Below are 24,623 nucleotides of genomic sequence, written 5' to 3' on the forward strand. Positions count from 1 at the left end.
AGGCGCTACTGCTGCTTACTAGTATGGCACTGATAACTGCTTGAACAGTGCCATCAAATCTACACTACACTTTAAAGCAATATGGACGTCAAAATACATGCCGTTAAACCAGTAAAATTTGCATATAGTCGTCCCTCACCACATAATGCTTCAAAGTTTGCAACTTCATACACATACATATATATACATACATATATATACTGTATATATACACAAGGTTCTATGGTCTATTGTACATCATATTTCTCCTCTACATTTCTGAAGTTGTATTAAAAAAAATTGCCATTGAAAAAGCAAAACACAGATTAGTGCCCTAAACCAGTGGTCCCCAACCTTTTTGTATCCGCGGACCGGTCAACGCTTTTTTTTTTTTTTTTTTTGTAATGAAAAAGGGAGTTTTTTGTGGTTGGTGCTCTAATTGTAAGTGTATATTGTATTTATGTGGATTTAATAAAAAAAAAATTTTTAAATAAAAATGAATAAAAAATTCTTCTGCGGCCCGGTGGTTGGGGACCACTGCCCTAAATTACTACGTTTATGCTCGTTTGACACTTGTTTTGTGCTGCTTTAGAGGCAGGCTTTCCCTGACAATTTTGGTAAAATGTAAGTTTATTTACCTTTGGAGGTTCAATAGTGTCCTGAACAGGGTTAAGATCAAAATGTGCCTAACACATGTCTTTCACATCAAAAAAGCTAATCTGAGCAAGTCTCACATGTTTAGTTGTTGTTGAATTTCTATACTACTAATTTTTTTTTTTTCTGACAATTCCTGCAGTGATTACATAGGTAACAAAGGAGCAACAAGGCACCCAGGAGATATTTTTTCTCTTTATGAAAAAGGACATATTCTCCACTGTCACCATGGAAACCCAATTGGATTCGTCATTCCAGTTGACTCACTCAGAGGCTCTCACTCAAAAGGGAAAAAAATCTTGTTTATATACAATGTCAATTGCCTTGCAGCATTTCTTTGCACATTACATACATGTTCAGAGGAATCAACATCTGTGCTTGCACAGGCATGCACTTTGCAATGAGAAACATGTTTTATGTATAATGTACCAACGTAGGCTCAGCACCGGATACACAAACACACAATGCATTTTTTCTCCCACGACTCGCACTGCTTCACACTCATCAGTCTGGGCTCTTCCTTTTTCTTCTTCCTCCGTGCCGCCATAATTGTCTCAACTCCTTTCCCCTCTCTTCCCACGTCACTGCACTCTCACAGACACGTTGCCATGGAAACTGGCTACAACTGCAAGGCTGGAAACGGTAAGATTGGCATACACATCAGTGCACACACAGTGAATAGCTAATTCATTATTACACAAGACAGTGTCGGTTGATGCATATTATTATTTTTTTTACTTGTGCAGATGTGAAGCACAAGGCTGCACTCTATTATATCAAAAGTGTTGACCAATATATTCCATTTGACAGCTAAAATGGTTATTAAATATAAACGTACATAATTAATAAATCTGATAAAAAGGGGAAAAAATAATTGTTTGGCGGCCATATTGACATTGCAGTAGTGCACTGGATGAAATACAATGTGATACTTTTGCTCATAGTTCAGATTCTTGTTTTTTACTTGCATTACACTATAAGCCACACATTATACTGACTGTACTTCAAATTATTTATGTGCTGCTTTTCCACATCCTAATAATACAACAGTATCAATTCAACTCCCGTTATGATTAACAGTATAATCATAATGCCACAATAGGCTGTCCAAAAAGATCAGTATAATATATTCTGCACGCGTGTCCTTATCTGCACATACCCATGTATGATGCTAATGTATCTTTCAAGTTATTTTACAGACACAACGTAGGCATGACATCCCAGCCCGTTTTTCATTAGCACACTGCGGATGAAAAACAGCACAAAATACCTTGAGTGCGGCGTGGGCGAAGCCAGAAGCAATGAGTACTTAAGTGGGTGCATGAAGGTGACAATAGAAAGTGTCCATCAACATGGTACACTCTCACCTCTATATGCACAACTCGTTGCATGTGACAGAAATAATATTTACAGGTCAAGAACAATGTTGTTTAGAGACAGTAAAGGCAAATCAAATGCATGTTTTGTTTTTCTTCAATCCAATGCAAAAGTCAGTGAATAAAACACGGCTGTAAATCAAACAACTGACCGGTCACGGTTAACAAATTTAACATGAACTTTTATTTTATCAGGGGTTACTTTGAGTCAAGTACCTTACAAAGATGATGATTTTCAACAACATAAGGCCTGCCGCTATCATATTATTCTATCTTTGAGGTACTCAAAATGTACAAATATTTATACAGGACTGGAGTATAATTGAATAAAACATCCAATTGGTCTCAAAATCCATCCATTTTCTACCGCTTTTTCTCTTTAGGGTCGCGGGGGGCACTGGTGGCTATCTCAGCTACAATCGGGCGGAAGGTGAGGTACACCCTGGACAAGTCACCACCTCATCGCAGGGCCACATCAAATTGGTCTCAAAACGGTCATTAAAATTTTTTTTTAAAACCTGACCTAAGTGATACAATGAGATTAGCATGGATGTTGCAAAAGAAACAGTTGCATCAAAACTAGACATGTTTTCCTGGGCTTTCAAAAATTACACTAACTCATGTGATTAATCACAAAACACTCATCACAATCACGTATATACGCAGATTGATCCCGCAATTAATTTTCACTGAACGCGCTACTTTACCTTAACCGCAGATTTTACCTGAAAGGTTGTTGTACAGGTCAATGCACACATGCAAAGATGACTGAGGAGACCCGGAATAGTGGTGTGCTCAATGGCACATTTTACTTCAAAATAAACTGTAAGTGGACTTCAGATAAAACAGTTACCAAGTTTTTAGCAAATAAATAACATGTATTCAAGTAAAACATATTTAGAAAATGTCCGTGGATGACATTCTGACGATAAAATTGCATTTGTGTCCATATTTTTTACTTTTGTAATTTAATTTTTTTTTTTGTTTGTTCAATGAAAAAAGCTTTTTTTCATATTTTGTCGTTATTACTTTTTTAAATCATGTTTTATTTCTTTTGGGTTAATTGAAATCATGCAAGTGAGTAATAACCTGTGATTAATCACAATTATCCAAATTAAAATTGTGTGATTAATCGTTTTTTTTTTTTTAATTATAATTTGAGAAATCTCATATTGTCTATTAAAAGCAAGGAGTATTTCAAAAGCAGTTAATCTTTCAATTTTTTTTTTGGCCTTCAAAATAAAGACAAAAGAATCAGTTATTTCTGGATAGAAACTCCTACTGTAACTGGACAGCAATTTTCTGTAAAGGCGTGAATGTGTACTGAAAAACTTACAAAGTCCCCATTGGACAGTTCTGTCCTCTTGTGGGCTTCTTTACCTTTTAATAAATATAAGGGAGGATCCTGTAGGGGACATGTTGACAGTATGTCTCCCATGCAAGTCCATATTTGGCTCGACAATGTCTCTCGTCACGGGCCTCGCGGTGGATCAGCAAGACGGTGAAATATATCACGTAGAAGTAAGGCAGAAGATGTGAGAAACCTATTGAAAAGAAGCAGATGGTAAAGATGAGGGAGGAAAGGAGGATCTTTATTTTTCCAAATAGCTATATTCAACCTGTGCATGTTTTCGCTATATGGTGGGTGGGTGTGATCATTCCCAGCTTTGACTAAATAAGGGGTTTTATTTTCTGTGTCCTAGATTGAACAGCCCTTTGAGTTAGTTTGGTCAGAGGGTTTCCTAATTGCATGTTTCCAGATTTATTTTTTATGAAACCTTTGTACTTCTCAGTTACAAAAGCAGCCAAATAATGAGTAACAATAGACGGAGCGGTACGCATCAGTGGTAACAAAGGACTGACAGCATCAATTTGGAAAAATGCATGCTAGACAGAAACAATGAGACCAAACCGTCGCTGCGTCAAGCAGACAAACCCATTATTGAATAATGAAAGAATGGCAGCGCTGTGGTTTATAAACGATTTCTTTCAACAAATAATCCATCAATAAAACTTGGAGTAGGTGTTCTTAATGTACAGATTTTGGTATTTGTGGTAATCGGAATGAAACACTTCAGTTATCAATAATGGGGAGGAGTATGAAGTGTTAACAATTTTCCAACATTTTTTATTGTTCCATCTAAGGTTCAGATCAACGAGGTTGCGTTATGTGTTAAAGGGGCCCTATTATGCTAAACTAACTTTTCTTACCTGTTGGGGTATTTGGGATCCCCATAATTTTCTAAAACGTTATTTCAATCTTCCAAACATGCTCCAAACGAGCCATTTGGAATTTGAGACCTTAGTGTCGATGTTGCCTTAGTTGCGGAAGCAGACTTCGCCATACATGGTAAAGGTTAAGGTTTAGTCCGCCATTTTAATAGAGTTGTAGTCAAATTAATTATTTCTCTTTATCCTCTTGTTGTGGGGCAGACTGGCTCATACATGGACATGGATCTTCCACTGTTGCTTTTTCTAATACAAAGTAGCGTAAAGTTCTTAGTTATATTTGTCAGTAGACTTGATATAAAATACAACATGGCTGACGCGGTGCAGATGCACTCGAATGGGTTTTTGCCAGGAGGATTTTGACAGGTAAATAAGACTGCCCACAAAACATTGAATTCTGAAGAGACAGTTAGAAAGCAGCTTGAAGATGGTCTGTAAAAAAAAATTAAAAAAATTTAAAAAATCTATGGAATCTATGACCAAAAAAACACCATTACATGTAATTTACACCACAAGGAAGTGTGGTATTTCATAATTCAATGTTCAGTTAATAGACATGTGCAAGCGATGTGTACATAATCAAATTTGTCCAAAAATTAAGTAGGTGCGGCCTGTATATAAGTGCCCTTTACAGTTCCAAAATTAAGATAAATTGCTTCCTAAACTCGTTGGTATAAAAAAAATCCTAAATTACAAAAACACTCAGCCAGGCCCTATATCTATTAGTAAAGAATCCCTTAAAAAAATCCTGTATTCCACTTTTTTTTAATTTTCACTTTTGCCATGTCCTGAAAATTTCTTTAAAATTCTACCTAAACTTTTGTGCTATGTTGCTAACTAACAAACCCCAACAAATACAAAACCTCCTGGCAGGAGTAATTAAAGGTGCTGCCTGCAATTTGTTAATTGTTTTAAACCAATAAATATAACAAGAGCACCACTGGCTAGCTTGTGTTACTATTAGCGGTTTAACAGAAAATATATACATATATTTTTAAATGTTTATATTTTTCAAATTTTCAAAGTTATTATAGTGAATAAAAATGAGATGTCCTAAAAGCTGTGCGTGGGTTGAATATGATGATTAAATTATATTGGAAAGTTAGCGCCCTCTCAGCATCTGCGTAAAGGTTGCAAACAGCCTCTTTATTCCAAAAGTAAAAGTCGGTGTGTGTTTGTTTTCTTCATGTCTCACTTCCCAACAGGCTGCAAGAGGGTCCACTCTTTGTATCGGTCTCAGCAGTCGGGTGCATTTGTTTTATAGCAAAAAGGAATAATCAGAGTGAACCCTGTTGTCGGTCATCCGCTGTAGTTGTCTTTGTGGGTGTAGGCGGGGCCACTAACCTACTCACACAAAGACGTACTAGTACAAATGATCCGGGTCATTTCCTAAAATGTTCATCAAAATAAATAATTTTTTGACTTGTCTGGCAAAATAGCAAAAAAAAAATAAAAATAAATAAACAATCAGACAGACAAACCATGGCGAATACACAACCTCCTGGTGAAGGTAAGAAGGTTTAAGACAGCTAGGTAGGCGAACAACATGGAATCTCTCAGGTGAACTTCTTGGACAATGTCAAAAGAGGTTGAAGCTGCTGGGGCCTTAAAAAATTGAAAAGGTACCGGTAATCAAAAAAGAGGCGCTCTTTGGGACATACATTTTTTTTAAAAAGCAAAAAAAAAAAAAAAAAAAACTTCCTGGACTTACAGTACGATGTCAAAAAAGGTTGAAGATGCTGGGGCCTTAAAAAATTGAAAGGTAATCAAAAAGAGGCACTCTTTGGGACATACATTTCTTTTAAATGCAAAAAACAAAACAAACAAGGCACTTTGTTCTTCAGTTAAAATTGTTCTATAATTTAAAAGTGGACCTTTAAATCAGCCCCAACACGTTTCAGACATCTGGCCTTTATCAGGGGGACAAACGATTTGATTGGATTGAGGATAATTTTTTTTCTTCCCAAAGGAAATTATTGAAACTGACAAGTAACACGTTGAAATACTGTAGTGGAATACATAGAGAAAAATAAGTTAACACTGTTAATAGTATCCTTTGATGAAGAGGTGAGTTTTTTTTGGCACCATTTCCCTGTGTACATTACAACTTATTTTCATTTTTGCCATATTATAATTTACAGCCAGGAAAGTTATGGTTTGTATTCTTTCATGAATTCCAAAGTGGGAAAGGGGTAGGATTAAATAAGCTTTGCTTCTTCCTACTCCTTTTCAGACATGATGTGGGATTGTTTGATGTATTATGTTGTAAGTGTGTTCATGTTCGAAATAAACTAAGAGAAAGAAAGAAAGAAAGAAAGTGTGTCAACTTTGGAGGTTTCATACACTTACTATCAATACAATACATACAGTACATACTATCAATGAAATTCAGTCCTGTACATACAATCTCACATCGTTAAATTGTTGCATAACTAACCCAATTATTTTAAAGGGCTTCATCATCCCACTGAATAACTTAAGAATTGAATAAAATGTAAGCATGTGTGCTCTTACCACATGGCAGAGACCATGCCAAAGCCATGAGGAGATCACCCAAGTAATTAGGATGGCGAACAAGCCCCCACCAGCCAGACACCAGCAAACGCTTCCCTGTTGCTGTGGCGATGGTCTCCAGCCCTACGAGGAGCCGTGGATAACAGAGAAGAATCTTGCAATCACTTCAACTAATTATCATCTCTCAAGAAAAATGTGATGACTAACTCGCAACACTTGGATGTGCAGGATTTCTTCTAAACTGATTCTTCTGTGAATTGGATTTCCTGAATATATAATATCCAATACCTAAAAAACAAGGAGATGAATTGTATTTTTAACTATGGAAACTAACATTAAATAGGAAAATTTACAGTGTGTGGTTACCATTCAGCGTTATTATTGCTGCTGCTCCTAGGGGACTTAAAGCCTGAGGATGTAGGACCAAAAAGGCCGCCTGCAAGCCGTATGTGAAGGGAACCCAGGCCAGGTCACCAAAGACCAGCATGAAGCCGAAACCGTCATGCACAATGTCCATCGTAGTCAGAACAGCTTCCTGTGAACAATCACAACTCATAATGCTGAAAACGGACTGAAGCTGTAAGTCATCTTTATGGACGTCTTACCTCATTCCACAGAGCGTCAGCCACATACAGCAGCTGAAAACTATTGACAAGAATCATGGCAAGCGAGGGGGAACCCTGAAGTTCCACTTCTTTCATCAGCATGCCGAGGTTTATGACCACCTGAGAGAACGCAACAGAAGTAAAGACTGAATACTGTCAATCATCCTTTTTATCTTTTTACAGTCACTTGATAAAGAAAGGTCAAACTTTTTTCAGTTTTAAGGAGACATTGTGTCATATTAGTCGGGATTGGCACTAAAACCAGATTCCATAAAAATACTGGTACCAACTTAAACCACAGCAACCAGACCAAAAAAGAAGACAATCTGTGCCTCATTTTAGTGCGAAAGAAATGTACTCAGCCACCTGCAACAAGCGGCACTAATGTACAAGTAACGTCTTGTGAGTAACCTGACAGAAGCACACACAGTCTGACGCTCTTTTTAAACTTCATTGCTGACTATTACCCACCAACTGTAGACCTCATGACACCGTTAGCGCCGCAGCGTTAGCCGGAAGCCACAAAAACAACACTGCACTTCTTTATAATGACGAGCAGGAGGCACTGTTTATAAAATGTTGATAAATGTTTACTGTATCTTTGAACACTGGTTCCTAACCTGGTCCTGATTGGCAATCAGGTGTGTTTATAAAGCAGCGTTGTCAGTTAGAGAGCACTGTTTTTACACCCGGCATATGCGTTGCTCCACACAGCTACATGCCAGTAAGTTTTTGCCAATGCTCTGGTTACTGATTTACATGTTTGCCCAGTGAAAGTACCAATGATTGTCACACACACACAATAGGTGTGGTGAAATGTGTCCTCTGCATTTAACCCATCCCCTTGATCACCCCCTGGGAATTTAGGGGGTGAAGTGGTAAGCAGCGGTGCCGCGCCCGGGAATCATTAAAGGTGATTTAACCCCCAATTCCAACCCTTGATGCTGAGTGCCAAGCAAGAAGGCAATGGCTCCCATTTGGCATTGTAACTCACCCGTGGGACACTGCTTTGTCCAAGCAGGTGCAACCTGATTTTTCATCACTAAATATTTGTACCTGCACAATGACTTCTGTCTCTGCATCCTGGGGTCATGGAGCAAGCTCAAGCATGTCTTGCCATGGCACCTTCCTTAGCACTCTAATCGAATAACAGGTCCCAGGAAGAACCACACACAGCATTTATGCAGCAAACTATTAAGAAGGGAGCGGTGGTACCTGTTGGTGTGTTTTGACATACTGTGTTACTCAGGAGTTTCTTACTTTGCATTTTACTTTGTTTTGATAAGGATGTTTGTGCCACATAAAAAATGACAACTTAAAATGTCATAGTTGTCAGGCTTATTTAAATCGGATTTATTCCAAAGATTAATCTATATTACTACTTTATATTAGGAGAACATGGTATTTTAGTTTTCTATTGCTTATATTATTTTGAATTACTACTGCATTTAATGACCAAAATATGACAGTTTTTCTGTAACTTAGACTGCAGTAATGGTCCTATTTTGCAGAAACAGTGTTTAGTGTATTGCAGTAGAAAAGGCACAATGTGTTCATTCCTTACACGATATAAGAACTGGTGTTAGCTTAAGTGGAGAGATGTATCATATATCGATTTCAGTTTATATCGGTATTGAAATTTAAGTGCTGGACAGTATCAGCATATTGGATATCGTTACGAAAACCGGTATTAAACAATAATATTTTTTTCTTACCAATCCTAGCAATGTGTTTAAAGGGTACCTAAAATTATTTTCCACTTTTGTGACTTATAAATGTTACAATATCGGATACGTGGCAAACAACAAATGATAAGGTTCAAGCATTTGGATGTGAGCCTGCAAGAAGTTTTGGATGCCTCTGAAAGCTTTTCCTTTTTTTTTACTACGGTGTCACACTGAGTCAATGTACGTACTTATATGGGAATGCTAGCCCTCGATCAGCCCCATCTTCCTCTCTGCTTCAAGCTGTACGTTGCATTGCTGTTTGCGACTTTAATGGTTGCGCGTTGAACAATGGCTCCAAAAAAATGGTTATTCGGGTGTGAGGGGAACTTAGTACAGCAGTGAATCTTAAATTGAGCACATAACGATTTGACTAGATTTGATTCATGGGGTAAACAATTGGATTCAGAAACAATTCTTGATTCAAAATCTATACTTTTTGTAATAACATTGGACTGCAGTTCTATGATAATCTACATTCTTCCATGAAAATAGATAAAAGTTACTATCAATTTCTGTATTACTTAAAAGTATACTGGTTTTGTTTAATAAAATTCTTCACACACATTTAATAAGAATTTAACAAGAGAAGTATCCAACACTTCTCTTTTCTAAAGTAAATCTGTACAGCAGATATGGGCATGTACATCAACAATAGGATTTGTTTGAGTGGATGGACAGGACAGATTTGGAAAAAAACAAAAAAACAAAAAAAAATCTTTTTAACTATTTTTTTAATCGATTAAGAATTGTTACAAATAAGAATCGCGATAAAATCTGAAAATCCTAAATATTTTTTTTGACTCACCTAAAAGTTAGTGTTTGACTTTCATAAAAATGAAAGTATCAAGCAAATATAGAGAGAATTGGTTGTTCTCGCTCAACAAATAAAAACACTTCCTAGTCCTACTACGCTACTGTATTTTAATATTGGTCACTATGGTCGCACATGGAGAGCTATGTGTTTTCTGAGGTGGTACTTGGTGAAGGAAGTTTGACAATCACTGATTTACATCGAAAGGAAGTGTGGAAAATGGAAATTATCAACATAGATCTTTAGATTATACTGTATGTACTAAATTCTGAAGTATACAGTTGCACTGATTTTTTAATCCTCATTGTAAATTCTTTTAATGAACTTGCTGTAGTACAACAAACCAAATAAATAAATTCAATAGCTCAACACATGAAATTTCATACACATAGTTTTTTTTTGTGGCCATTTTATGAAAGTTTTTACATTTTAAAAATAAGTATCTATTTTTTTAGTGCACTTCTTAAAATAAGCAAAATAATTTGCCAACAGAAAAAAACTACATATTACTTACGATGCACTAAATGCTGTTAGCTAACTCAAAAAATAACTTGATTGTATATGGTTGTTCCAGTATAGCAGTGTTTAGGTACTTATTTCCGATCACTTGTCTCAGTCTACTGATTACTGTCAAAGCATTATTATTGATAATTTACAGCAAGTTATATAAAGAGTGAAATTATTTTGGGCCACAGAAAGACTGGTTAAGTTGCATAAAGACAAAAAGTGTATGCTTTATTATTTATTCATCCATCCATCCATTTTCTATCGCTTATTCCCTTTGAGGTCGCGGGGGGTGCTGGTGCCTATCAGCTACAATCGGGCTGAAGGTAGGGTCAACCCTGGACAAGTCGCCACCTTACCGCAGTATTTATTCATCCATACCCTGAATTAAAATAAAGTTATTTTACATCCTTCTACATTGCTCACGTTCAGGTTGAAGATACTGATGGCATGAGAACCAAGAAAGACCTGATGAGAATGTTGCATCTCTTCTCTCTGTCCTTGATTCCTTTCGAGACTAGATGGAAACAAGGACTAAGCGTTCATTAAAGTGGGACAGTTATTGCATTGATTTGGTATAAAGTATCATTATTGTTGATCTTTCTCATCAGCTTAATCATAACACTGATCTATAATTGATCTGAGTTTACCCTCCCAGTGATTCTTACATGAACTGCACCCTGGACAAAACAATATCATATATTGATGTTCCATCTGTTCCATGTCATGCTTTTGTTTGCGTCACATGCCAAACAGACTTCGACAGAGGACTAAACCGTGTGACTGCACTTAAATAAATCCTTCCTGCATTGAAAATTAACTTTAGATCAGGGTTCCTAGATGAGGAGCCACATATTTAAGCGTTGTTTGTTAGAAAGTTTACATTATGACAACATTGGATGATTACTCACAAACTGTATATGCTGCAATTAGTTTTAAGGTGAGTCTGTAAAAGAGTCAGATATTCAAGCAATTCGAGATGCTGTCAAAAAAATGCAACCATTATCTCCCACACACAGTTAGTGGGAGGTTTTTGTGTCCTCTCCTCCACACTTGTCTTTAAAACTATCAGATATTTTTGCTGTAAAATGAAGATGAAGATTGATGTTCACCTGATAAAAAATTATTGTTTGGAGTTACACAACCACTGTTTTGTGTTAAAACACATACTTATGCTGATTTATTACTTTTTTGTAACTCTGTGAAATCTGTATCTTTAAAAACTGTAATGAGTCTCAAAAACACACACACAGAAGATAAATTGTAACTACAGGTATGTCCCCTATTAAATAGCTTAAGTCAGTTCAACAGGAAAACATTTTTTTAATCCAAGGTCAAAGAAATAAAATACTGTAATGTCTTAAGTAGGCTAATATAGCCACCTTGTGGAAGTATTAGGTTATCATCTCCACACCTCACAAGATTGTAATACACTGCAAATTATTTGCCACTTGGCAATATTTTTATGTTCCTAGTTTACATCATAAACCAAATTCTAGCATAAATATTTTATATTTTGTCTATTTTAGATTAAAAATGTTAAAACTGAGAAAGTAACTATTCAAATAAGCTATTTTGGTTTTCTCCAAATGTAATATCCTGTTTAAAAATCTGCTTGTTTACGGAATAAAATATGTATTTCTATCTTTAAAGTCATGCTAATTTCTAGATGTATAAATTTTAATTTAGGATGTCTTATCAAGTAAAATTAACTAGCTGCATGGACGGATAATTTCACTATTTTTTAGTATTTGTTTCCTGAATTCTGGTCTTTTTATCTTATATTTTGTCAGCTCTTTTTTAGTGGACTACTTCTTCTGATACAAAACAATAGCAACTGTGTCAACTCACCCAGCCAATCAGTCCTGGTCTGAGCTCACAGAAAAACTTCAGGTCAAAATGACCAATACGTGGGTTGAGCTCCCGTCCGATAAAGAAGTCATAGAGGGAATTTCCTAAAAAAATTGCAAAAGATTGATAGAATTAAAAAGACATCTCAGCGTTGGGTTATCACAGCTACTGTGTTTACAGCAAAAAAGGAAAGCTTCTTCGAGTCATTTATTTGTAATTAGCCAAAACCTGTTTGCAAAGGGAAGGAAACATAGATAATAAAATTACAGTATATTCAAACACTTACTAAATAGAATATGCTCACGATAAATAGAATTACTGTTATATTGAACAAAGGATGATAAAATATGCCAAACCTGTGCTTTTTCGGCAATGTTTAGTCTAAAGCAGATGTTTCGAGGATCAAGGTTTAATGAATGATTATTACACTTTGAAACTGTTACTTTTGGTTAAGTATGTTTTGTGAATCTACTAAGTGACATTTGCGTGAAAAGACCACTAAAGCAAGATCCTGTTAAATGAACAATGCCCGATTTGTGTTTTGTAGAATAGTAGTGTTCCATTCGCACCACCGACCTCTCTTTTTAATGCACTGCACAAGTACAGGAATACACGCAAAAATACAGAGTAAGCACAATGCTTAATTTATTGCACGTGGGTGATGTGTGGCGGTCAGTCTTGCCTTGGTGGTGGGGGTCGTGCTGGGGTTGGTCAAGGGAAAAGTGGCAAAAATCAATAAGTAATAACCAATACAAAACATACATATTTTTTGTCTGACTCAATCAGTTTTGCCTCTTTTTTCTCTTCAAACTTTTTCCATCAAGGGCCGCATACTGAAAAGCCAAACCACATGGTGGCCATTTCTTTTAATTTCTAAAAAAATAAAAATAAATAAAAAATTAGACATATGTTTAAAGACAATTGAAATGTAACGGTTACTGGTATTATTGATAAAATGCAGTACAAATTCCTAACTGTTAGTATTACCAATTAAAATCCATCCATCCATTCATTTTCTACCGCTTGTCCCTTTTGGGGTCGCAGGGGATGCTGGAGCCTCTCTCAGCTGCATTCGGGCGGAAGGCGAGGTACACGATGGACAAGTCGCCACTTCATCGCAGGACCAACACAGAGACAACATTCACACACTAAGGCCAATTTAGTGTTGCCAATCAACCTATCCCCAGGTCCATGGTTTTGGCGGTGGGAGGAAGCCGGAGTACCCACGCAGAACACGGTGAGAACATGCAAACTCCAAACAGAAAGATCCTGATCTCAGGGCTACTCAGACCTTTATAGTGTGAGGCACATGCACTAACCTCTGTTACACTGTGCTGCCCACCAATAAAACAATAAAAAAACAATTAAAATATTATTATTTTTAGTGTATGATTACGGCACTTCAAGAAACTCACCGCGCGGTGATCCTGCCAGGATGCAGCTTAAGTAGTGCACAGCTAGTGCGCTGATTAGCGCCTCTTATCAAATGTATTACTACATTTATACACTTATTATTATCACAGTATTGGTAACCGTCATAATTTCTGTTCACAATAACCGTGATAAAAAAAATCTTAATTTCCTTCCATCCCTGTGACAAAACAGCGTTGTGCTGTTGGTGACAATGCATATTATTATTAGTTTCAAAATGTGAGTTTTTTCTCATTACATTAAGTGTTTTGGGTTTTTTTCTTTTAATTTTTGCTGTTTTTTTTTGTTTAATTTTATTTCAACAAAACGCTGCGGGCCAACAAAACTGGAGTTGTGGGCCTCACTTTGGACTCCCCTTCTACGCGACAATCTTTATGTCTATTCATCACTATCTTGTAATTTACTTTTCTTCTTTCATGCATATTAAATATTTTTTTTGTCTGAATGCACACAACTTATTTAGTGGGACAACTGACAGCAAAATTCCTCCTTCCTTTTGTGCACCTTTGTAGATATACATACATTTGCATTAAGAAACCACTAAAGCAAGATATTTTTTGATTAACAGTCTCCAAACAGTGTGTTTTGTAGTGTAGAACTATACTGCATCGTTCTCAAGGTTGTTTTGTAATATTTTGGATACTTTATTGGCTAATAGCATACTAACAGAGTGTGCAATTGTCACCCATTTAGTTGTGGCTAAATAGCAAACTAGATGTTCTTAAAGTTCAGCTCTCTGGTGCTGCAGATCCAAGTGCAGTGGATATACAAGTGTATGCTTATTGAGAATGTTCGCGTCATGCCTCAAGTGTAAGCTGCTGGAAAGCTGTTACATCACAAGAACATGATTCTGGTTCCCCACTGCCGTTTCACACCTCTCCACCACTTACCCAAAGGAACATTTAGCACACACTGCAGCAAATATATACACATCAGTAGTAGCTTCTTCTAGATAAAGATAAACCTTCTTTCTTACCTGTGGTGCCCCCTAATGCCAGAGCATGAGGAGGAGCCAAAAAGGAACGAAAGTATAGGAAGACGGAGAGTATGAAGGAGACTCCTATTGCACACGCAGCCAGAGGCAACGTCAGCTCGTACAGACGCCCCAAAGGAGCCTTGAGCATCAGAAGCAAAATCAGAAGCACACCACTGATGCACAGGCTGTGGAAACCTAAGGCAAAAAAACACACATGGAATAAATGTTGGCCTCAGTGAAGGTATATTGGATAGTTTAAAAATATAAAGGCTTTAGAAAGTATTAATGTAAATGAGCTAAAGGGTCTGGCATGGAAACAGTGTTCACATTATACAAATAGATGGCAAATATCAGAGGCCTTCATCATGTATATAATCAAACCTAAAATATGACACTTTTCCCAAAAAGCAAACTGTACCGTTTATTGGGTACTTGAGGCGTGTTCCATCCCGCAGCACTAATCCCTCAGAGACCTGTGGAGAACAGTCCATCTTAGATGATCACGGGCCCAGAGAAGCCGGCGGCGTTTCTGGATGTTGTTGATAAATTGCTTTCGCTTTGCATAGTAGAGCTTTAACTTGCACTTACAGATGTAGCGACAAACTGTATTTAGTGACAGTGGTTTTCTGAAATGTTCCTGAGCCCATGTGGTGATATCCTTTAGAGATTTTGATACAGTGCCATCCGAGGGATCGAAGGTCACGGTCAGTCAATGTTGGTTTCCGGCCATGCCGCTTACGTGTAGTGATTTCTCCAGATTCTCTGAACCTTTTGATGATATTATGGACCGTAGATGTTGAAATCCCTAAATTTCTTGCAATCGCACTTTGAGAAACGTTGTTCTTAAACTGTTTGAATATTTGCACATGCAGTTGTGGACAAAGGGGTGTACCTCGCCCCATCCTTTCTTGTGAAGGACTGAGCATTTTTTGGGAAGCTGTTTTTATACCAAATCATGGCACCCACCTGTTCCCAATTAGCCTGCATCCCTGTGGGATGTTCCAAATAAGTGTTTGATGAGCATTCCTCAACTTTATCAGTATTTATCGCCACCTTTCCCAACTTCTTTGTCACGTGTTGCTGGTATCAAATTCTAAATTTAATGATTATTTAAAAAAAAAATCTATGTTTATTAGTTTGAACATCAAATATGTTGTCTTTCTAGCATATTCAACTGAAGATGGGTTGAAAATGATTAGCGAATCATTGTATTCCGTTTATATTTACATCTAACACAATTTCCCAACTCCTATGGAAACGTGGTTTGTATTTACCTAATCACTCTAGTATCAATCATCCACTGATACTACCATTGGTATCAACACGATCAATTAATGGATCAATACCCCCTCCTCATACTGACTGTGACAATGCTGACACACTAATAGTTGTTGTTATATTACCTATATCTGGACCACATGTGTCCAAATTAAGGCCCACATTATTTTATGTGGCCCGCGAATGCCTGGAAATAAGATGTGTCAATAAAGAACTTTGTCTTTTCCTGATAAATGTATTATTTCCATTTTGACAAAAATATGTATATGCACTGTAAGAAATTGCATACATTTTAAAGTTTGATATTCCCCAATATTGCGTCAATTATTATATTGTCATACTTTGTAAACATTTTTCGTGAAAATAAAAATAAATACTTTAACATCTTCTTGACTTATAATTTCAAAGCTAATTGTAAAAATGACAAAATATTTCAGGCTAAAATGTACAGTTTTTACAGCATATACTGTAATTTGGGAAAAACTCTACCGTTGTTTTTTTTACATTAAAGTTATGGCAACTAAGCTGCCAGGTTGTTTTTACCGTAAAATCTGTGATTCTTGTTCTACAGTGTATTACTGTAAATGGAAAAATGGAGGTAAAAAAAAAAAACCTGGCAGCTCAGTTACCAGACATTAAAAAGAAACAGTCGTACTGTTTTTCTATTTCCAGTAATACGCTGTAAAACCCATATGAACATTCATTATTAGCTGCTACCCACTAATTAACCAGGAGAACTAAAAATAAATACAACATCAGCCAGAGGGCAATGGTGTTTTTGATCAGCGTAAAAAGGTGTTCATTTGCAAAGGTGATCACATACTTTTCCAAGAAAACTGGGCGATACTGATCGGTGACCAATCGATCTGCACATCCCTACATATAATTTTCTATTAACTTAAGCAGGTTCTTCCCTCTTGTACTGCATGATGTACCTTTCCAAATGGCAACAAATACAGGACAGCATGCAAAGATATCCAACTCAGCATGAGGAGAGCCGCCAGGGGGTCCCAGAGCTGGTCAATGGTAGGGAGAGGCGGGGGCCACTGGAGTACAGCTGCCTCAGGAGATCGACTCACGCAGACCAAGAAAAGCACCGTTAATGGCAGAAAGATGGGAATGCAAACGGCCCCTTGGGAAACAATACAGAAATGGAATATTGTAAATTGAAGAAATTGGAGTTACAACAAGCAGATCACTTTTAAAGCCTGTGAAGCTTTTCGGTGTCAGCCAAAGTGTTATTTTTTTTAAAGAACAATTGTTTTGATGCCTAATTGAAAAGAAGAGCAGCATACATAGATACATTCATACACACACATGTATGAATGTATGCATAATATATACATATACATACATACACTATATTGTCAAAAGTATTTGGCCACCCATTCAAATTATCAGAATCAGGTGTCCTAATCACTTGACCCGGCCACAGGTGTATAAAATCAAGCACTTAGGCATGGAGACCGTTTATACAAACATTTGTGAAAGAATGGGCCGCAATCAGGGCCCCTTTCTCTTCCAACAGTACTGTGCACCAGTGCACAAAGCAAGGTCCATAAATACATGGATGAAATAGTCTGGTGTGGGTGAACTTGACTGGCCTGCAGAGTCCTGACCTGAACCCAATAGAACTTATATATATATATATATATATATATATAATATATATATATAATATATATATATTATATAATATATATATATATATATATATATATATATATATATATATATATAATATATATAATATATATATATATATACACACACACATATATATATATATATATCGTTTCCATATGATTTGGGAAATTGTGTTAGATGTAAATATAAACGGAATACAATGATTTGCAAATCATTTTCAACTCATTCAGTTGAATATGCTACAACATATTTGATGTTCAAACTGATAAACTTTTTTTTGTGCAAATAACTTCAGAATTTGATGCCAGCAACACGTGACAAAGAAGTTGGGAAAGGTGGCAATAAATACTGATAAAGTTGAGAAAATGCTTATCAAACTCTTATATGGAACATCCCACAGGTGTGCAGGCTAATTGGGAACAGGTGGGTGCCATGATTGGGTATAAAAGCAGCTTCCAAAAAATGCTAAGTAATTCACAAACAAGAATGGGGCGAGGGTCACCACTTTGTAAGCAAATTGTCGAACAGTTTTAAAACAACATTTCTCAACGAGCTATTGCAGGGAATTTAGGGATATTACTATCTACGGTCCGTAAAATCATCAAAAGGTTAAGAGAATGTGGAGAAATCACTGCACGTAAGCGATGATATTACGGACCTTTGAGCCCTCAGGCGGTACTGCATCAAAAACCGACATCAGTGTGTAAAGGATAGCACCACATGGGCTCAGGAACATTTCATAAAACCACTGTCAGTAACTACATCTGTAAGTGCAAGTTAAAACTTTACTATGCAAAGCGAAAGCCATTTATCAACAACACACAGGAACGTCGCCGGCTTCGCTGGGCCGGAGCTCATCTAACATGGACTGATGCAAAGTGGAAAAGTGTTCTGTGGTCTGACGAGTCCACATTTCAAATTATATTTGGAAACTGTGGACGTGGTGTCCTTCGGAATAAAGAGGAAAATAACCATCCAGATTGTTATAGGCGCAAAGTTGAAAAGCCAGCATCTGTGATGGTATGAGGGTGTATTAGTGCCCAAGGCATGGGTAACTTACACATCTGTAAAGGCACCATTAATGCTGAAAGGTCCATACAGGTTTTGGAGCAACTTTTGTTGTCATCTAAGCAACGTTACCATGGACGCCCCTGCTTATTTCAGCAAGCCAATGGCAAGCCACGTGTTACAACAGCGTGGTTTCGTAGTAAAAGAGTGCGGGTACTTTCCTGGGCCGCCTGCAGTCCAGACCTGTCTCCCATCGAAAACGTGTGGCGCATTATGAAGCCTAAAATACGACAGCGGAGACCCCGGACCGTTGAACGACTAAAGCTCTGCATAAAACAAGAATGAGAAAGAATTCCACTTTCAAAGCTTCAACAATTACTTTCCTCAGTTCCCAAACATTTATTGAGTGTTGTTAAAAGAAAAGGTGATGTAACACAGTGGTGAACATGCCCTTTCCCAACTACTTTGGCACGTGTTGCAGCCATGAAATTCTAAGTTAATTATTATTTGCAAAAAAAATAAAGTTTATGAGTTTGAACATCAAATTTCTTGTCTTTGTAGTGCATTCAATTGAATATGGGTTGAAAAAGAATTGGAAATCATTGTATTCTGTTCATATTTACGTCTAACACAATTTCCCAACATATACACACACATTATATATATATATATATACATACATGTGTATACAAGCTTGTAAACACTGGAGATGCTGATGCTCTGAAACAGAGCATCACTATTGGTGATGATCCAAGGTTTTCCTTATCTATTGAAATGAAAGAACCATCTTGAATCGAAGGCACTGCAATTGTAACATTTATGAAAAATAGTCACACTTAAGTATTTATTTAGTTAATTGTATGATGTGTTAAAAGTAACCCGTAAAATGCCGTAATATGTCAAATAAAATGACATTGAAAGTGAAAAGAGGAGACTCACCTAAGGTTCCTCCAAATTCCCTCTCGGTGGCTGCTTGATTCTTTGGACTCATTGCAAGTTTTTCTTGTAAAAAAAAAAAAAAAAAAAGACAACAAAATTAACATAAGATATAATTTGGCCCGGGAGTTTGCATTCTTTACCCATGCCTGCAAGGATTTTCTATAGGTGTTCTGGCTTGCCACCACACCCCAAAGTTTTTTCAGCACAAATAATTAGAATTTAATGTATACAAAAAAGTACAAATAACTACAAATCAGTTATCACTGTTCACTTAAAAGAGCCATTCAAAATGACTTAATCGGTTTATCTCTTGACTGCAACGAGTCATCAATATTTGTGTAAGCTTGAATGAGGCCAGAATGAATACGTTTTACATTTGGGAAGCCACTCTTTGGCGCTCAAGTGAAACAACTTGGCGGGCCAACTTTGAATACCATCCATCCATCCATCCATCCATTTTCTACCGCTTATTCCCTTTGGGGTAGCGGGGGGCGGATCTCAGCTACAATAGTGGAATTGCAAACAGCTAAGATTATACACAAAGCAAACTATAACCTGCTTCCCAAGAATATACAACAATTCTTCTCAACAAAAGAAGAGAAATATAATCTTAGAGAAAAATGTAATTTAAAACATTTGTACGCACGTACAACACTTAAAACCTTCAGTATATCAGTATGTGGAATTAAATTATGGAATGGATTAAGCAAAGCAATCAAACAATGTACTAATATGATCCATTTCAAGAAACTCTTCAAACTGGAAGTGTTAACAAAGTACAAAAATTAAGAACCATGATAAACATTCTGATTTTACTCACACATTCATTTTCAAAGTAATCTGATTTATCTCATCGTATGGATTAAAATTTAAGCAATTATTTATTTATTTATTTATTTGTATTGTGATTACTTATTACTTATGGAGTATACATTGTGAATACATTGAGAACAGGAAGTGAACAAAAGTTTTAGCAACTGTTATGTAAAGAAAAGGGGTAGGATTAAATAAGCTCTGCTTCTTCCTCCTCCTTTTCGAACATGTTGGAAAGAGAAACTGGAAATAGTGATGTATCATGTTGTATGCTTGCATGTTCGAAATAAACTCAAACTCAAAATATTGAGTGTTACAGTATACAATCGGGTGGAAGGCGGGGTACACCCTGGACAAGTCGTCACCTCATCGCAGACTTTGAATACCCATACTACATATTGTATAGACTTTATCCAGTATGTGCCCTCTGTGTGGCTAGCAATCAGTCCACATAGAAATCAGTGGGGATAGGCTCCAACCTACCTGTGACCCTAATGAGATGGAGATGAGCTCATTCCAAAGAACTTTTAATGTATTGAGGATTTAGGATTGGCTGCAAGGCGCCGACTCGTGGTGAGTTTAAGGAAAGGAAAAGGGAAGTTAAAGACAAGTCATTTTACACTTCAAATCGCTGTACTGATAGACAGCTGTACACAGCAGAAGTGTTGCAAAAGTTACGCGTAAAAACACATCTAAATACGCGCACATTTTATTTTTTTACACACAAGCCGATCACACAGACAAATCATAATACGGACAGACAACTTAAAAACACACAAAAATACAGAAATTGATATGACACACACATCTGAACACACACACACACGTGAATTGGATCACACACACAAAGATTGGAAGACATGTTATCAAATAATAATTGCTAGAAAGATAGGCACAAGCACCCCCCGCGACCCAAAAAGGGACAAGCGGTAGAAAATAAATGGCTGGATAATATTTCCATACTATGATCTACTAACTTGAAGATCCATCCATCCATCCATCCATCCATCCATCTTCTTCCACTTATTCGAGGTCGGGTCGCGGGGGCAGCAGCCTAAGCAGGGAAACCCAAACTTCCCTCTCCCCAGCCACTTCGCCTAGCCCTTCCCGGGGGATCCCGAGGCGTTCCCAGGCCAGCCGGGAGATACAGTCTTACCAACTTTTCCTGGGTCTTCCCCGTGGCCTCCTACCGGTTGGACGTGCCCTAAAAACCTCCCTAACCTGAAGAGTTATGTTAAAAATGTTTTTATTATTCATTCATCCATTTTCTACCGCTTATTCCCTTTTGGGGTCGCGGGGGGCGCTGGCGCCCATATCAGCTACAATCGGGCGGAAGGTGGTTTACACCCTGGACAAGTCGCCACCTCATCGCAGGGCCTGTTTTTATTATTTACTTATTTTATTCATTAGATGACAATATAGCGCAAGCTGTTCAAAGTCGGGACCCGGGGTAGACCACTCATCTGTACATCAGTTGGGGACGTGTCTGCACTGTTGACTTGTTTCCACTCAAGATGATCTCCTGCTGGCCCCACTATGGACTGGACTCTCACACTATTAACGAGATCCACTCTTGATTGATTGATTGATTGAAACTTTTATTAGTAAATTGCACAGTACGGTACATATTCCGTAAAATTGAGCCCTAAATGGTAACACCCGATTAAGTTTTTCAACTTGTTTAAGTTGGGGTCCACGTTAATCAATTAAATCAATTCTGTTACCCATCGGAATTTGTAACTCCAGGGGGCGATGTTCCCATGGCCTTTGTTTGATTGTTAAACGGCAAGGCCAAAGAGGAGAAGAAGAACGCTTGCGTAAATGGTGTAAACTATCCTTAATGCTGAAACGTCAGTTGTCAGAATTTCAGCATTAATAAATTACATATTCTTGAAATAAATGACTTACTTCTTACAACTGACGTTTCATTCCATGATAGCTTTTAATCCGGAAAATGTATGTGTGTGAGAGAGAATCAACAGCTGATACAATGGACTCATACTATAATGAAAGTAAGTCATTGATTTCAAGAATACGTGTAATATATTAATGCTGAAATTCTGACAACTGACGTTTCAGCATTAAAGGCCTACTGAAACCCACTACTACCTACCACGCAGTCTGATAGTTTATATATCAATGATGAAATATTAACATTGCAACACATGCCAATACGGCCTTTTTAGTTTACTAAATTGCAATCTTAAATTTCCCGGGAGTTTCATCTTCGAAACGTCGTGTAATGACGTGTACGCAAGACGTCACGGGTTTTTAGGAAGTATGAGCGCTGCGCACACACACAGCTAAATGTCGTCTGCTTTAACGGCATAATTATGCAGTATTTTGGACATCTCTGTTGCTGAATCTTTTGCAATTTGTTAAATTAATATTGGAGAAGTCACAGTAGAAAGATGAAGTTGGGAAGCTTTAGCTTTTAGCCACACACAAACACGGTGATTCCTTGTTTAAAATTCCTGGAGGTGAAACTCTCCTATGGATCAGAGCGCAGTCAAGAGAACATGGATCCCAACCACATGTTAATCAGCACGTTTCGGTGAGAAAATTGTGGTTAAAAAGTCAGTTTTTACCAGAGAAAAGCTGAGCTTGTGCTGTCCATAGCTGCCATCGACTCCCCTGAGACACTGTGCGTCAACACATCCATGGAGACACCCATCCGACTATCAGGTAATATTTAACTCACTAAAACACTAACAACACAATAGAAAGATAAGGGATTTCCTAGAATTAACCTAGTAAATGTGTCTAAAAACATCGGAATCCGTCCCAATGCAATCGCGTTTTTTTTTTTTTTTCTAGTCCGTCGCTATCAATATCCTCAAACACGAATCTTTCATCCTCGCTCAAATTAATTGGGAAATAGTCGTTTTCTCGGTCCGAATAGCACTTTTTGTAGGAGGTTCCCATTAAAAACAATGTGAATATGTGAGGAGCCATCAAACATGTGACGTCATCGTCTGCGACTTCCGGCAGAGGCAGGGCGTTTCTCTTAGCACCGAAAGTTGCGAACTTTATCGTGGATGTTCTCTACTAAATCCTTTCAGAAAATATATGGCAATATCGCAAAATGATCAAGTATGACACATAGAATGGACCTGCTATCCCCGTTTAAATAAGAACATCTAATTTCAGTAGGCCTTTAAGGATAGTTTACGCCATTTACGCAAGCGTTGTTCTTCTCCTCCTCTTTGGCCTTGCCGTTTAACCATCAAACAAATGCCATGGGAACATCGCCCCCTGGAGTTACAAATGGCGATGGGTAACAGATTTCGGTACAACACCGGTCACCCTCCAAGGTTTCTCATTGTATCCCATTGGGTTGAGATTTTTCTTGCCCTAGTGTGGGATCTGAGTCGAGGATGTTGTTGTGGCGTGTGCAGCCCTTTGAGACACTTGTGATTAAGGGCTATATAAATAAACTTTGATTGAGTGATTGATAAAGCTATTTTTAAAAGTTCAATTTCTGGACACCCATGGTATAACAATTTTCGCCGAACTTGACGCGCTTGCAAAATGTGGGGACTTTTTGTGCATGTTAATAATAATAATAATTATTAGTATTAATAATATTATAACAATAATAATAATAATAATAATAAACACAACAATTTCAGTAGGGCCTTTGCAGTGCTTGCTCTGGTGCTTGGCCATAAATACATGTGTTGGTCACTTAGTGCTAGCTTCACCAACCTAACCTGACTCGACAACGTGCAGGTAAAACTGCCTGCCAAATATTCGAGGCTTCAGAAATGTCAAATTTGTAGCTGACAAAAGAGTAAAACATACCGTATTTTGACTTAAGAGTAAAAAATACGGTATTTGGCTTTAAATTACAAAACAAAGTATGGTGGTAACTTACCGGGAAGAAGTAGGTCGGAGATATTAAACAGATGTCTAACTGTCTTAAATGACGGACCGCCTCCTCAGTGTCTCGGTGCCGCGTGCTACGACAGCGAATCAAATCTCTTAACAGGATCAGAAGAGGGCGGGGATCAGAAGACGTTGTCCAATCAGATTAGATGATGATGTGGCGTCATTAATGGCTGCATACGTTCAGCTGTTGTGAACCACCTGAACGTCAGAAAATGTAGTTTATTGTACAGACAGCACACACAAAAATAAACTTGACTTACATACAATTTTATTTAACAAGTAGGCACCATTTCTAAAGATGATTTGTTTATAGCCCACAGAGCAAGAAAAGGAGAGGCAGCAGGAGCACATAGTGGCAGAAGCTGAACAAAAGTCAATTAAAAATATATA

At 37.4% G+C, this 24,623-nt stretch overlaps 1 protein-coding gene across 3 annotated transcripts; it reads right to left on the reverse strand.

Annotated features, from left to right (window-relative positions):
- Positions 1–914: 914 nt before the first annotated feature.
- On the reverse strand, positions 915–24,324 carry tm7sf2 (transmembrane 7 superfamily member 2). 3 transcript variants are annotated; one of them, XM_061897893.1, is made up of 12 exons: positions 24,220–24,324; positions 19,530–19,592; positions 16,871–17,067; positions 15,076–15,130; positions 14,658–14,852; positions 12,251–12,354; positions 7,358–7,477; positions 7,119–7,287; positions 6,960–7,040; positions 6,753–6,875; positions 3,390–3,553; positions 915–1,266 (listed from the first exon to the last, which is right to left on the reverse strand). In XM_061897893.1, exons 2-11 carry the CDS (start codon positions 19,579–19,581, stop codon positions 3,393–3,395), a joined length of 1,257 nt encoding a protein of 418 aa, XP_061753877.1. In that variant the 5' UTR covers positions 19,582–19,592; positions 24,220–24,324; the 3' UTR covers positions 915–1,266; positions 3,390–3,392. The 3 variants fall into 3 exon arrangements, with proteins under 3 accessions (XP_061753877.1, XP_061753878.1, XP_061753879.1); XM_061897894.1 differs by lacking the exon at positions 24,220–24,324 and adding an exon at positions 20,826–20,915; XM_061897895.1 differs by lacking the exon at positions 19,530–19,592 and having other exon boundaries at positions 24,220–24,292.
- Between the last annotated feature and the right edge of the window lie 299 nt (positions 24,325–24,623).

The sequence above is a fragment of the Nerophis ophidion genome, linkage group LG04 (assembly GCF_033978795.1).
Source record: "Nerophis ophidion isolate RoL-2023_Sa linkage group LG04, RoL_Noph_v1.0, whole genome shotgun sequence".
NCBI classification, from domain to species: domain Eukaryota; kingdom Metazoa; phylum Chordata; class Actinopteri; order Syngnathiformes; family Syngnathidae; genus Nerophis; species Nerophis ophidion.

Coding starts and splice junctions, on each gene's coding strand:
- tm7sf2 (XM_061897893.1), bottom strand. CDS start 19,581: ATGAGTCCAAAGAATCAAGCAGCCACCGAGAGGGAATTTGGAGGAACC. Junction 7,478..12,250: donor GACCAGGACTGATTGGCTGG/GTGAGTTGACAC, acceptor GCGTTCTCTCAG/GTGGTCATAAACCTCGGCAT. Junction 3,554..6,752: donor GGCATGGTCTCTGCCATGTG/GTAAGAGCACAC, acceptor TCTTTTCAATAG/GTTTCTCACATCTTCTGCCT.